This window comes from Cyrtonyx montezumae, unplaced genomic scaffold (assembly GCF_038088225.1).
Source record: "Cyrtonyx montezumae isolate F1298 unplaced genomic scaffold, pur_monq_1.0 scaffold_5, whole genome shotgun sequence".
Classification (NCBI taxonomy): domain Eukaryota; kingdom Metazoa; phylum Chordata; class Aves; order Galliformes; family Odontophoridae; genus Cyrtonyx; species Cyrtonyx montezumae.
The window spans coordinates 14,158,393-14,172,725 of record NW_027072056.1 but is presented as its reverse complement, the minus strand read 5'-3'; the positions used below and the strand labels follow the sequence as shown (position 1 = coordinate 14,172,725).

The following is a 14,333-nucleotide window of genomic DNA, read 5'->3' as shown; positions in this document are numbered from 1 at the left end:
ACTTGCTGCATTTATCCCTCCTTGTTCCATCGAGCAGCAACCCTGTAATGCATCACTTTGAGTATGTGTTGGAAAGTGTGAGCAACCACACGATGATTTTGATCAGAGCGCAGGGGTATGAGGCAGTTTTTCCTGCTGATCCTTCCCTCAGTATGCTGCAGCCTCAACTGTCACATCTTCCACCACCTGCACACAGAATACAAAGACTTCAAGGAGCTTCTGGGGTCTCCAAAGGGTCCGGTGATGTGGCTGGCTGGAGCCACCAGCCCCAGGCTTTGCCCTGTGCTTCTTCCCTGGCCACCCCCACTCCCTGCTGGGGCTGAAAGTGAGGTGTGGGTGAGCCCCAGCCTCTCTGCTCACTCCTGAAAGCCTGGAAAATGATTAAAGCATCGTAAGAATAGCATCACTTGCCCCAGTTATTAATTTCCCCCCTATTAATTTCCCCTTTCCAAAATTGCAACTGCAGTGCGCAGGAGATGCAGGAAGAGCAAACAAATGGTGCGGTTTCATCACCGGTAATTTGTAACATGAATATTAGTCACAGTGTGAGCGGGAAGCATTGCCAATGGAGAAATTATAGAAATGTGCAGCAAATGTCACCCCAATAGCAGTGACCCTAGCTGCCTGCCCTTGCTCTCTGCTATTAATCTCCTCATTAGATAAAGGCCTGTGGGGAAAGTCTCTTCCTTCTCTTTCTCCTTCTTTTTTTCCCCCCTTTTTTCTTCTCATCCTCCTCATCTTTTTTCCCATCTCTTTCTTCTTTTCTCCTCATCCTGCTCATCTTTTTCCCTATCTCCTTTTCTCCTCCTCATCCTCCTTTACTTCTCCTTTTCTCCTCCTCATCCTCCTCTCATCTTTTTCTCTTCTCCTTTTCTTCTTCTTCTTTTCTCTTTCTCCTCTCCCCATCCTTTCCCACTAGATTCTCAGTGCCACATGTCCCCCTACACCCCACTGGCACCCAGTAGGAGCCTGAGACACACCTTCCACTTATGGGCCAACCTTGGGGCCAAGTCCCCATGCCTCCTTGGGGGAGCAGATGGGGAAGGGGCAGGGCCAGCCCATGGCTCACCTGTTCCCTACCCCTGGGGAGGAAGCTGGGGGCAGGAGGCAGCCTGGGTTTCCCTGTGAGGCTGAGACAGTCATGTTTCATTTCCACCCAACCACCGCTGTGGGGAAGGAAGCACTGAGCGGTGTGGGGCACCAGCTCACGGCGCAGCAAGGGACTCGCCGCCCTGCCATGGCTCTGGGCACCTCAAGAACGATTTGGGGCAGCATGGAGGGAGATCTGGTTGTCCTCTGTGTCCTGCTGCTGTGCTGCAGCCCTCCGCCGGCTGGATGCCACCAGGGTAGGTGGAAAACCCAGCGGTCTGGGGTGCACTCGGGGAAGCAAGGGGAATGGAGTTAAAGGACGGAGAAAAGGGCCAGGTACTGAGGTCACAGTGCTGGAGCCATGCTGTGGGTTGGGTTTGGTGCTGAGCTTCTGGGTTTGTTGTGTGCTGGCTCTGGTTTTCACTCCTTAGGCTTCTCCTCTGGTGTGGGCTCAGCCCTCTCCAAGATTATGGCTTTGCCCAGGGTGACATTTTGGGAGAGAAAGGGAATAGATGGTGACTGGGTGACTCCGGACAGGGCAGAAAGGTCCTCACTCTGGTGGCATTGGCTGTATTCTGCCCTGCAGGAAACCCCTCACTGTCTTTCCCCAGGCATTGTGCTGCTGTGTGGGAGATGCAGGGATGTGTGTAAGGCTTAGGTTGTCCTCTGAGCAGTTCATTCATTGCTGGCAGCAACACTCAGTGGGAAGCAGAGCCTTGAACCTGCTGAATATTTCCTGTTAAACTCAAGAAACTCAGAATGCTGTGAACACTAAAATTCTCAGTGTCAAATGATGCCCGTTGGGAACCAGGGAAGTTCCCTTCTGTTTGGATCCACCTAATTGAGGAACTTTTCTGATTTGGTGGGACTGTTTCTATGGCCTTTGGCTGGTGTTGAAGGAACCACAGGGTTTTTCTTACCTGCACTCAGCAACTAGCAGTGCTGGTGGTTTCTTCTGAAAAGGAAGATAAATTTCTTTGCAGCAGGGATTTCTCCAAGCACTGGTGGTTTGGCCACCTGCTTGGTCAGACAGCCTATATGACAAAAGCTTCTTCCTTTTTTTTTTATTGCTCTCATCCAAAAATACTGCAGCATCCGCTTCTTCCTGCTGCGTTGGCTTCTCTGTGCTGGGATGTCGCCTGCTCCAGTGGCTCAAGCAGCAAAAGTGAGGCACCCAAAAGCTGTTTTCCATAGCACAGGTGCTTCTGTGGGTTAACTGTAGGTAGCTGAGAGCAGTTTCCTCCACTGAGACTGCTTGATGTAGGTCTCAGGGCTGGGCTCATGAGCAGATTTTTGTAAAGCCCTTTATAAGCCTCCAGGAGCTAACAGTGAAGCAGCCGAGAAGGACATGGAGCTGCTGGCAAAGCAGGCAAAAGTAAAATTGGCACAGAGGGCACGGCTGTTTCTAAAGCCTGTGGCTGCCCACGTGCGTGCTGTAACCGTGCCATTTCCTTGTGCCTTCTCTCCCAAACAGTGACCCTCTTCCCAGCCATGATAACTCGTCCTGCAGGCAGCTCAGCCACTTTCATCTGCAACATCTCCATGGAGAACTCCAGCTCGGAGTTCAATCTCAACTGGTACCAGAAGACCAACAACAGCAGTCCCCAAAAAATTGCTGGGATCATCCGGAACATCCCCCAGAAAAAGATGGAGAAGTACCTGCTCTTCAATGACACTCCTGTATTCAAGATGGAGATCCTAAATCTCCACCAGAACGACTCAGGCTTCTACTACTGTGGGCTGATCACCTTCTCCCGCTTTGATAAAGTGGTGGAGAGCAACCATTCCCAGCTGGTAGTGACAGGTCAGCCTGGGGTGTTGGTGTCACCCTTTGGTGCTGCTCCAAGGGGGGACATTGGGGTGTCTGGGGAGGGGATGAGGAGTGCCTGACTTTTCTTTGGGCAAACCTGTGCAAGGGACACTATGAGCATGTGTTGGCCTATTCCCTCTGCCCTACTTCCTGACCCATAATTGTGCTAATGGCCTTCCCTTAAAAAAGAAAAAATAATAAATAAAAGAAACTGCAAAAATTAGCCTTCTTTCACAACTCATAGAATCACTGAGGTTGGAAAAGACCATTAACATCATCTCATCCGTCCACCAACCCATCACCACCATGCTCACTAACTTCTCCTGGTGTGAGCTTGTTCCAAGACATGGAAGTGGCCAGGAGATCCTCCATGGAGCTCTGCTGGGTTTGGGGTTGTGCTGTGGAACTGCCTGTGGGTCCTGCACCCTCCCTCTCAGCTGATGCGGGATCATCCTCACCTTCACAATGGGAAGCAATGGGACATGGGCAATACAACCCCACATCATAGAATCATAAAGGTTGGAAAAGACCACTAAGACCATCAAGTCCAACCACCAACCCTTCCCCACCACGCCTACTAAACCATGTCTCTCAGTGCCACATTTCCATGGTTCCTGAACACCTCCAGGGATGGTGACTCCACCACCTCCTTGGGTTCCCCTGCCAGTGCCTCACCACTCTTTGGGAGAAGAAATTTTTCATAATATCCAACCTGAATATCCTTTTTTTTTTTTTCTCCTGATATCTAATCAACCCAAATTGATGACCCTTGAAGAGGTAACAGGGCTGTGGCAGCTAGCGTGGAATAGAGCCCTTTCTGAGGACATGTCCTGCAGTTCCCCATTACCACTCACAGAGACCCTGTGCTCCTGACCTGCTGACTTTTTGCATGCTTCTTGCAGAAGCCCCTGAGAAGACAAACATAATTGATGAGCTCGATGAGGAGGAAAGCAGCTCCCCAGACCACATCAAGGCTGTGCTGCTGGGCACCTTGCTGCTGGCTGGTGTGATCGTGCTGCTGCTCTTTGGCTACATCATCATCAACAACCGGAGAGCAGGTGAGATGTGCTAAGGGGACTGGGGGTGCACCAAGGGACAGGGGAATTATGCTTCCTCTGCGAACGTGGTTGGGACCCAGGGGCAGCTGGATGGCTGGGGTGCATGGGATGGTTCACTGTTCCCAAGCTCAAGAGTGGTTTGTCACTGAGGATGATGATAGGAAAAGGGTGTGTGGGTGCTCTGGGTAGTAGTGCCTAAGCATGTAAGGGTGATGTTGAGCCCTCTGGGTCAGCTCCAGATGCTCATGCTGCCTCGCCACACAAGCATTTTTTAACCAACTGTGTTACTTCGCAGATGTGCGGAAACCATCAAGTGGAAACACTCTGGTGGTGAGTTCTCCACCTCTAGCACCCTGCCATTATTAGAGCTTTGAGGGCCTCTCGCTTCTCCTATCTCCTCTGGTGCTGCTCAATCTCTCCTGCACCTGAACCACCGCTGCTCTGCACCTGCATCACAGCCCCATCACAGAATCAAAGAACTACCTGTGGCAGGACAGGACCTCTCCAGTCCAATCCTTGCTCCAGAGTTTTCTTTGTTGGCGGATTGTGTTGCTGTAGAAAATGGGAGAAGATTCCCCTCTGTTCTCCCATATATACAGCTAGAATTTCTCTTTCTGCATCTTGGGCTTGTTTCTTGTCTTCCTTTTGCTAGGCACTGCATGGAGGAATACCTTCTCTCCAGGCCTTTTAGGTAGCTGAGAACAGCAAACCAGTCCGCTTTGCTCTCCCCTCTCCAGAATGAGCAGCCCCAAGCTCATGCTGAGCCATTGGTATCCAATGGAGAGGTGGGAAATGGGTCCTTGAAATGCCTGTGGGTGACCCCAAGGCTCACATTCTGGTTTCCCCATGCAAATGCTGTTCTTTGCATTGCTCTCACCCTCCTGAAATGCTGGTTTTGGCAATTGCTGCATGCGGGGTCTTGTGCTGAGGATGAATGGTGCCTCTGAATGGGAGATAAATCACCTTGATGGGGTATCCTTTCTCTGCAGGAGGAGGTGAAGCCACCCATGGTGTCTGTGTCCACTGTGGACTATGGTGTGCTGGAGTTCCAGCGGGACTCACGCAGCCAGGTGCTCCCTGAGACCTGCCCAGCTGAGCAGACTGAGTATGCCACCATCATCTTCCCCGAGGAGAAACCCATCACACCAGAGCGGGGAAAGCGGCACAAGGATGAGAGAACACGGCAGCTGCCTTCACAGCCCTGCTGAGGACCACCTGCACACAGGGACTGAAGTGATGGAGTGAATATGAGCTTCAGTGCTGGAGTTCATGTTGGACAATCCTGGCTGTGCTGGTTACATGGGATGAGCACCAAGGAACAAGAACATGTCCCTGCTGGATCCTAGTGCTGCGCTTTGGGCATCTGTTCTTTGCTATGTGCTGAGCAGTGATGCTGATGGGACTGTGCTCAGTTTTTACCTCCACCTGGGGATTCTGCATTGGCCGTGCTGCATCCACGGCTTTGGGAGAGAGCACTGGGGAAAGGATGGAGGTGGTGCTGGAGAATGTCCACACACTGAGGTCTTGTCCCAGCACAGGGCCTCCTGCATGCACTGCTATTTAATGGTCCCCTGGGAAGCAGGAAGGTGCTTTCCCTCCTCTATCAGGCACTTTCCTCCTGTGGGGATGAAGGACACTGCTAGGCATCCTGGGAAGCCCTGGGACGGGGATGCTGTGCCCGGTATGAGCCAGATCTGGCCATGGGGATGAATAAAGTGTTTGACACCAGGGCTGTTTGTTGATGGCACGTGTGTAGGCAGGCAAATAACGGCTCCTGGCAGCCGGTAGGTGTGGGTGTCTGTTGTGGTTCCTGGGCCTTGCCATGCGATAAGCAAGCCGCTCTTCTACAGAGCCGCTGTTAATAATTCAGAGAACACAATGTTCCCCAGACCCAGCTGCAAAGCAGCCCCCCCTTGCTGGGCTCAGCAGGATGTGCTGACTGCTTGGCTGGGGACAAGTGGCCCTGAGGTGCTGGCTGTGGCCAAGCAGTGATGCTTGTGCCCAGCTGTGAAGCTGCCTAACTCCAAACTTATGTTTCTCTTCCTGAAAGCAAATGCCAGTAGACAGCATATAGAAACTGAAAGAGAAAGCAGCAATGATTGGTAAAAGCTGGAGAAACTCTGATAAAGAACAAGCTTGGAGGCAGCAGAGTCCTGACAGGGGACCATGAAACCCTGAGGAAGCAGAGTCATCATTTGCATCTCACACCTCGGTGGCACTGTCAGCAGCTTTCTGTTTCTGTTGCCCCAAATAACTCACACAGCCTTGAGAGGGGCAGCTCAGGCATGGGGAGAAGGTGCAGACACTACGATCGGTGCCTTTTTGGAGCTGCAATGTCCATCAGAAGCCTCCAGAGCAGATCATGTGGGGTAAGCACCCATCCAGGGTGGCTTCCATCCCTCCTTAGGGCAGGGCCATGGTGGCCCTGCTTACTCTCCCCTAGGCTCCATAGGGCAGCATGCAGCTCACACCATACTTACTCATGTTAGCATGCAGCTTGGCCCCTATGAACTCACTGCAAGGAGCAGCATCATGCTGCAGCTCTGGAGGCATGACAGTCAGGAAGGAGTCAGCCATAGCCAAGTGAGAAGCAGGAGCTCAGTCAGCAGTTTTGGTTCTGCCTTTCCTGTAAGACACTAAGCACACAGGAGGGTGGGACCACTTCATTTTTTTCTTTTTGCCTCCTGGGGGTGGTGGGTGTGTCATAAGTGCTGTGAAGCCATGCTGCAGGCACCATCTCCCATCCCTGTTAGCAGGGCAGAGTGCTGCTGGCACAAAAGGATGGGCCTTCCATAGTTGCTGCTTATTGTTAGGAGAATTTAAGGCAGGATTCAGGTTTCAAGTCCCCAGCTGAGCATCCTTGGAGCACACAGTGCCCACAAATGGGTATTGTATCATCCCATCCAGCTCTAATCATACAGCAGGCTCTGCAACTTGCAGGAGCAGCTGCAGTATTTCCTTAAGAGCACTGGTCATGATTAAAGGGGATTGGGAACATGTAAGCAATCATCCTTTAAAGAAGCCCTGGCCCCAAAGTTAGTGTTTTCTGAGAACTAGGTGGGAAGATGGAGAGGAAATCTCCTGCTGATGCAGGAGCACCTTCAAGCAGAGCTATGCCACGAAACAACAAAGCAGTGTTCCTGCAAAATGAAACATTACGGAGAGGGAAGAAGGGATAGCAAAGCTATGTGCCATTAAAGTCACTTATATGCAAGCCATATCCTGGTCACTTCCAATTGTTGAGAGTGGGGATGTTTCAGAGCAGTGTTTTCTGTTTTGAGAGGTCAGGCAGGAAGAGGCCTTCTGTGACTGACCGGTCAGAGACAGCGATGTGGGAGCGTCTGGGTGGGAAAGGGGCTGTTGGTCCTGGGAGGGATTGGCTGGGGTGAGATGATGCTGGGCAGATTTCCCAGTGCTCTCTCCTACTCTGTTTTCACTGCCCTGGTATGCTGTGATGAGTTCAGGACCATTGCATGTCCTCCATCCCATCCCATTCCACTGAGATGTTTTATCTGTGACTGAGATGCTGGAGACTCACAGCACATCTGTGTTTCCTCCTGCTGCTCTCATTCTGCTTTCTCTAGTTTTGTTTTCAGCTGGCTCCAGGGTTTCTTCTTCTCTCTCTTCCTGTCTTTGGTGGGATGCTGCTGGAGGGGCTGGGTGGGTGACTGGGGTAGTTGGAACACCCTGACAGATATCCTGCTGCCATTGGACTAGGTAGAGCCCCCTTGGAGGGGCTGAGCTCCCTCCTCCCACCAGGGGGACCTCCACAAGGCCACCAGAGCACCAAAACCCATTTGAGGTGGTGCCTGCTGGTGTTTTCACAGCCAATTCCTCCTTTGCATCTCTCCTTCTGCTCAGCATCTATCCCCCTTCAAAACATGGGGTTACCCTCCACATACCCCTTTTTTTTGTGGGACCTGATTCTCCTTCCTTCAAATGACCTTGGGATAGGAGGACTTGCTTTCCCTAAGGACTCAGCCTCAAGGACTGCACAGCTCGGAAGGGATGCTACAGCCAGTGCTTGTCTATGGAGAACAAGGTGACAAGCATTCAGTGATAACAGTAGCAAAATGGGAGATGAGGATGGGGACACGTGGCTTGGTGCTGGGAGCATATGAATTCCCAATTCATTGTTCTCTTCAAGGAAGGGGAAAAAAAGAGGATCCAGGAAGCCCTAGATGAGTAAGCCTCGCTACCCAGAACACCGTTGGAACAAATTAGTAAAGCCACCAAGTGATAAACACTGATAGGGCAGCACTGGGACTGAGAGCATAGAGCTAGCAGGAACAAATTGTGTCAGACCAATCTAATTTTCTTTTCATTAGGGTGACTGACTGGGTGGTGCAGGGAAACTGGGAGTGATACTATCTGTGTGCGGTACTATACGACATTCTCATAAGCAAATTAGGGACATAGGAAATTCTGCCACTGGGGGTGGATGGCTACTGAAAAAGATATACCACAAGAAGACTTATTGATCCCTCCATGGCCGTGGCTGGAGCTTGGCCAGAAGGATGGGATGATGACATGGTGAAAGCTGGATGCAGAGGAGACAAGGCATCCTTCTCCTCACACCCCAGCTCACCTGGGGGTGGGAGACAAAGCCAAAAATAAATTCAAGCTGTATGAAAGTGGCAGGGAAATCACCTCCTGGGCTGTACCTTTGTATCCCTGACGCATCCTGCAGAGGAGTTACACCAGCACTGGGATGGGGATGCTTTGCCGTGGTGGGGCTGGGACATGGCTGATCCTCCGTGCTGGGGCCAGGCCAGGGGTACTGTGGGAACTTTCGTTCCCAGGAGGGTGCCGGCAAGCAGCAAGCACTGGGACAGCGGTGTGCTGAGTGGAGTGGGACGTCAAAGCTGTTTCAGCTCCGGGGGTGGTTTTGGGAAAGTCCCTACGGCACCGCTGAGTGCAGGGCTGCGACAGGGAACAGAACCAGGCTCCTTTGCTTGAGAGCATGGGCTTGACATGCACTGAGTCATGATCTGAGTTGTGTTGCCGTGACGTAGTGGAGGATGCTTTCCATGACAGTGGCATTTTGGAGGCGCTCATCCAACAGCACTGAGCCTGAGGGGCAGAAGTAACCCACCAGAGCCTCCCTCCCTCCTTCTGATGTGGCAGAAAAACTAAGGGTAAGAGCCAAGACTGAAACCCACAACCCACAGATGGAGTAATGGGTTTGTTTGGGTGAACGTACATTCACACGGAGAGGGCTTCCTGCCCAAGGGGCTCCTCCTGCTCGAAATGCCCTTGCCACCCAGTTGCTGATGACTCAGTGTCAGCTTGCAGCACAGCAATGCCAGTGAGTCCTCGCATCCCCCCAGTAAGGCTCCTGGGCAGCCTGGTGGCTGGGGTGATGTGGGTCCTATCTGTAGGTTCAGGCAGCTGAAGAGCCTGAGCCTCCTAACATGATATGAAACAACAGTGAATGAACATAACCCAAGGAGTGGCAGGGGCTGGGATTCCTCCCTCCTTGCAGCCACCTCCAAAGGAATTTTGTGCCCTCACTGTGCACAGTAATAGTGTCCTCTGAAACCTTCATGCTGAGTGCAATGGTTTCTGTCCCATGGCACTCCCAGGTGCTTCACCACGGGTCAGATCCTCTCAAGACCAGATGACACCTTTCAAGCACATCATATCTCTCTCACTGCTCATCCTGCATGGCTCAGGTGGGATGCTCACAGATGGGGCAGGCAGGGGGCTGCAAGCAGCCCTGGCCCCTCTGCTTTCACCTCCCGCAGCGCTCTCAGCACAGAGCTCACCTCTCCACTTTCGGTTTTATGTGCGGTGCCATCATCCCCAACTTTCCACTCTGTGGTTTCACGTCAGGCTTTTTCTGCTTGAGTTGGCTGAAAGTTGTTAAAAACAGCCCGTGTTTGGTGGCAGCTATCGAGAGAGATAAGACTACCTGGGGTTCTGTCTGCTGCTGAGCTGTGCAATTTCAGTGAGTTTTGGTTCCATTATACCTATGCAGGGCAAAAATCTCTGCTGATTCTCTCACTGCTGTAATATTTGTGGTCCTGGTCAGCAAACTAGTTTGCATTTTCATCCTCTTTACCTATGGACAGAGCAGCAATGATGGTTTCAGCTGGGACAGGAGTTTGTCCCATGCCCAGGTCTTACATGAAGAATGCATGGTGCTCAGGGACACCTGCTTTGTCTTTGCTTTGGGGGGCATTTTGCCTGGCCAGGATGTAGCACAGTTCCAGCTGTGCCTGTTAGCACAGGAATCGATTGGGGTGGTGCTGCGCAAGTGAGAGCAAAGGTTCCTCTCTCCGGGCACAAAGATGTGACTTTGCACCCACGAGAGAACGAGGGTGAAAAAGTTTTGAGGAAAGAAAGCTGCACACGTATCAATGATCAGAAGCTGCAAGCTTGACCTTAGTCACTGCCACTTCCCAACTCTGTACTGGACCATGAAGAAATGGAAAGAGATTTTTGCAGAGAAGGTTGCAAGAATGAAATTAATGGATCCATGGGTGTTTCAGGAGGATGACTGCCTGGAACAGCACAACCTCAAGCCAGGATGGACGGAGTTTTTGCAGAACCGTGCGTCTGGGAGGTAGGGTCTGCCGGTTCGGTCCCACTCGGATGCCACATCATTGTCCTCCCTGTGCTGCAGTAAGGTGACACTGGCCTTGGTAGAAGGGCTGCAGAGTGTGCCAGCAGCCCTTTGCCCACAGCACCTGCAGAGATGGAGGAGGGGGATGCAGAGAGGGAAGCTGAGCGTGGAGGGGCTGCCACTTCCAATATGTGTTGTGAAAGATGAGTCAGAAGGGGTTTAACCTGCAGCTTCTCAAGACATCTTCTCACCTGCCCTTCAGCCTCCACCCACACCTTCCTTCTGTTTTGCTTCTTTTTTGACTTCTCCATCTTGACATTGGCTTTCTGCTGAGCTGTCCATGGGTCAAGGACTGAAGACCCACCTGGAGCTGGAGCTTGGTGCTTCCCTCCTCTGGGTCTCCTACTCCAGGCAGCAGGGTCAGGATGGGCTGGGCAAGGGCAGCATGCTGGTCCTAAATTTTGTAATACTTGAGCCTGCTCCCAGCTCATGGATGTAGAACTACCCAGGCTAGCATCATGCTGACAGGGGAGGGCAGCCCCTTGGTGTGTAAAGCTGATCCATCAGCTCCAGCTGCCCAGCTCCCTGCTGACAGTGCTGGGTTACAGAGGGGGGGCTGGGATGAGCTGGTGTCCTCCATGTCCTGGCAGGTTTCAGTGCTCCCAGTGCCTGTACAAGTGGTCCTCAGCCAGAGTGCACATCCTCTTCCACATGTGCTATGGGATGGTGCTAATGCGAATCTTCCGTCAAGCCTGCAAACACTGCCACAACCCCCAGCTAGAGAAGCCCACATTCAGCCTGGAGAACATAGAGCGGCTCCTGCACAACCTGGTGCTGAAGATCCTTGAGGACTTCTACAACGTGCCCATGCAGCTCTCTGACCTCCTGGAAGTGGTGGTGGATGGGTGTCATGCAGCAGGGCCACACGACAAGACCCGCTGTGAGGGCTGCAGGCTCGGTGTCTGCCACAGATCAAGGGCAGCCGTGGAGTCTGGTGCTGGGAAGACCAAGGTGGGCGTGAGCGAAGCCCAGACGATCATGACAGATGTGGGCAAGTTCCAGACGACCAAGACAGGCATGAACAAGGCCTGGAAGCCCAGGAAAGATGCAGAAAAGGCTTTCTTGATCACAAGGTCCCCACAGCAAGTCACAGGTGGTGGCTTTCCCTGGAGACACTGCCGCTGCATGAGCTTCTCTGTTCTCTGTGTTTTGGCAGTGCTCCTCTTTGTCCTGCTTTATTTTCTCAGGAAGCTGTAGGAGCTGGTGCTTGTGAGAACCAGGGTGCTGGCTGAGGGTGGTGGTGATGGAGAGGATGGAAATTTGGCTGGAAAACTGGGTGCCCTGGGATGGCGAGACATCCCCAGCTCACAGGTGTCTTCAGCCTAGGGGAGCCCAGCAGACCTGATGTTTTATTTTGGGACATTTTCTGCATGAGGATAGCCCCCTGCTTCCACACACAAAGGATGGAGAGTACCTGCAGGAATAAAGCAGCTCTTTTTAAAAAGCATTTGTGCTTTTTAACTTTTCCAATGCCTTTTCTGGGTATGTATGACCAGAGTGGTTGGGCATGAGGGGTTCCTTTATCTGCTGGACAATTCCTTTATTTTCCTTTATCTAGCTCAGCTCATGGGAGACACATCCCATTCTCTCTTGGCTTGGCCTTTGTGAGTTTGGGCATACAAAGCAACTTTGGGTGTCTGGAGCTGGGGTTCTACAGCAAATGCACAGGGAGCCAGCAGCATCCACCCAACCCATAGCAGAGGTAGCATGTGTGGGGTAAATAACTCCCAAGGATGGTACTTCACAAAAAAATAGTATAGATGATGGTATATTTTGAGTAGTTCTATATAGATAGGATACAAAAAATACAAAAGAAAAGATGGCTCACCTTCAGGATGTCAAGGCTCACAGGGGACTCCACATACGAGGAATCTCCAAGAAGAGATCCTTCCCTAGTGGTGGTCAGCCCTTAAATGGGGTTTGGGAGAGGTGGGACCAGGCTCCACCCCTTCCAATCACACAGGTATATCACCTCCACCTGTGGCCCCATGGCTGACTCGGTGCTCACCTCAGGTGACCAATCAGTGGTTCAGGCCGTGATTCAGCAATTCCCATACAGCATGCCATGTGTCACCCACCAAAGGCCTGGAGATCTCCCCAGGGTCTGGCAAAAGGGGAGAGCTGTGCCACTGCTTTCTTTACTGCTGTAAGACACCCCTGTCTTTTCATACATATAAGTGGCAGGATCTTGGTTAAAAAACAAACAATACAACAACAAAAACAAACAAACAAAAAACCATGTAAAATAAGCTTGTGCAGTGCAGGGACACCGTGGACTTTGCCCCCAAAGCGCTCTGTCCTGATCATCCCGCTACCTCTCTTTCCCAGTCCTCTCCTCCTCTTCCACCTCCCGCAGCCCCTGCGCCAGCAGATGGAGCTGCGACATCTGCGTCACTACACTGGGAAGCGCTGGGGCCAGTGACCGCCAGCACTGGGACGGGGCAGCCCCTCCAAATGTGGGATCCCCTCTCCCCCCATCCAGTTCCCTGCACTGCGGTGCCCCCAGACCATACCCTACATGGGCATGGTGTCAACCTGTGAATGAGCTGCTCTCCCGCTGTGATTTTTTCAAGTCTTGGAGCACAGGAGCTGCACAAGTGATCCAAAGAGCTGGGATTCAAACCTCTCCTGACTGGCAGAGGTGATGGGGGACAGTGATGCCGTGGCAGCAGGGCTAGGTGCCACCAGCAGGGACTTCCCAGCAACGGGAGGCAGCACGACCTGTCCCCCTGGAGAGAATATCTGTGAAGTACTGAGCATTTTGGGCAGAGGAATACTGGGACCCAGAGGATCTCATCTCTGAATGGCCCTGTCTTTCAGGGGGAGCAGGTTTCTCCCTTCTAGGAGGCTGAGTCGTGCTTCAGGAGGAGGTTGGTCCTGCAGCCTGGAAGAAGTCCCCTCCTGCTGCTGTCCCAGTGTGGGGAGCAGCCTGCCCTCTCCCCCGTGGCATGATGTCATGAAGGCAAAGACACTGCCAAGTTTTTTTGCTGCCATTGCCCGTGGCCCTCTTCTTTCCATGCTGAGGTTTTCCCAGCTCCAGTCATCGTGTCTGGCTGTCTGCAGCATGCCCCACCACTCAGCTGCAGGGGGAACTCCCTCGCTTCCTCCTGTGAAGCCAGCTCTGGTGGAGCCCGCATCCCTGCAGGGGCCCTTGTTTTCCTGCTTGGGTCTCTCTGCTCATTTTCAAGGGCAGAGCCATCTTTCCAATGCCCTCTGCACACACACACACACACACACACACACACACACACACACACACACACACACGGGCTCTCCCACCCATGGCCTCTCATGTATATTCAGCTTTTTTACCCGGTCCCCTCCCTGCCCGTCTGCTTGCCTGCTGTCTCTTCATGCTGTGACTTTATGCCTGGGGGATCTGTGCCCTCTCTGTCGTGTAGCTGCTTCATCCTTTCCCCATCACTCAGCAACACCCACATTTCTCAGCCACAGCCTCATTTCTGTGCTCTTTCTAGCATGCCTCCCTCCGATGTACAGCTGTGCCCACCTCCCATTTGTTTCTTAACACACTTCCCCCCAGCTCAGCCCCCAAGGATGATGAGTGGCACAGAGACAGTGAGCTCATCCCAAGGAGGATAGCTGGCGGATGAAGAATGCTGTCTCTCCTGGAGGGATGCTGGGGGTCCTGGATTTCTGCTGTCCTGCCATGAGCTACACTGGTCTGTCCAGGGCTGATTCTGCTGCAGCAGACTCTCAGCTGATGGCTGGTGCTTACACTTGGCCAGAG

At 52.5% G+C, this 14,333-nt stretch overlaps 3 protein-coding genes across 3 annotated transcripts in view; 2 read left to right on the top strand and 1 right to left on the bottom strand.

Moving 5' to 3' along the window:
* TFRC (transferrin receptor) overlaps positions 1-14,333 on the bottom strand; it is a 118,328-nt gene that overhangs the window by 50,827 nt on the left and 53,168 nt on the right. The window lies entirely within an intron of this gene.
* On the top strand, positions 1,166-5,675 carry PDCD1 (programmed cell death 1). Its single transcript, XM_065747843.1, has 5 exons — positions 1,166-1,346; positions 2,564-2,893; positions 3,802-3,957; positions 4,253-4,287; positions 4,947-5,675. Exons 1-5 carry the CDS (start codon positions 1,238-1,240, stop codon positions 5,163-5,165), a joined length of 849 nt encoding a protein of 282 aa, XP_065603915.1. The 5' UTR covers positions 1,166-1,237; the 3' UTR covers positions 5,166-5,675.
* LOC136056193 (receptor-transporting protein 3-like) lies at positions 10,256-11,842 on the top strand. Its single transcript, XM_065748238.1, has 2 exons — positions 10,256-10,525; positions 11,176-11,842. Exons 1-2 carry the CDS (start codon positions 10,320-10,322, stop codon positions 11,780-11,782), a joined length of 813 nt encoding a protein of 270 aa, XP_065604310.1. The 5' UTR covers positions 10,256-10,319; the 3' UTR covers positions 11,783-11,842.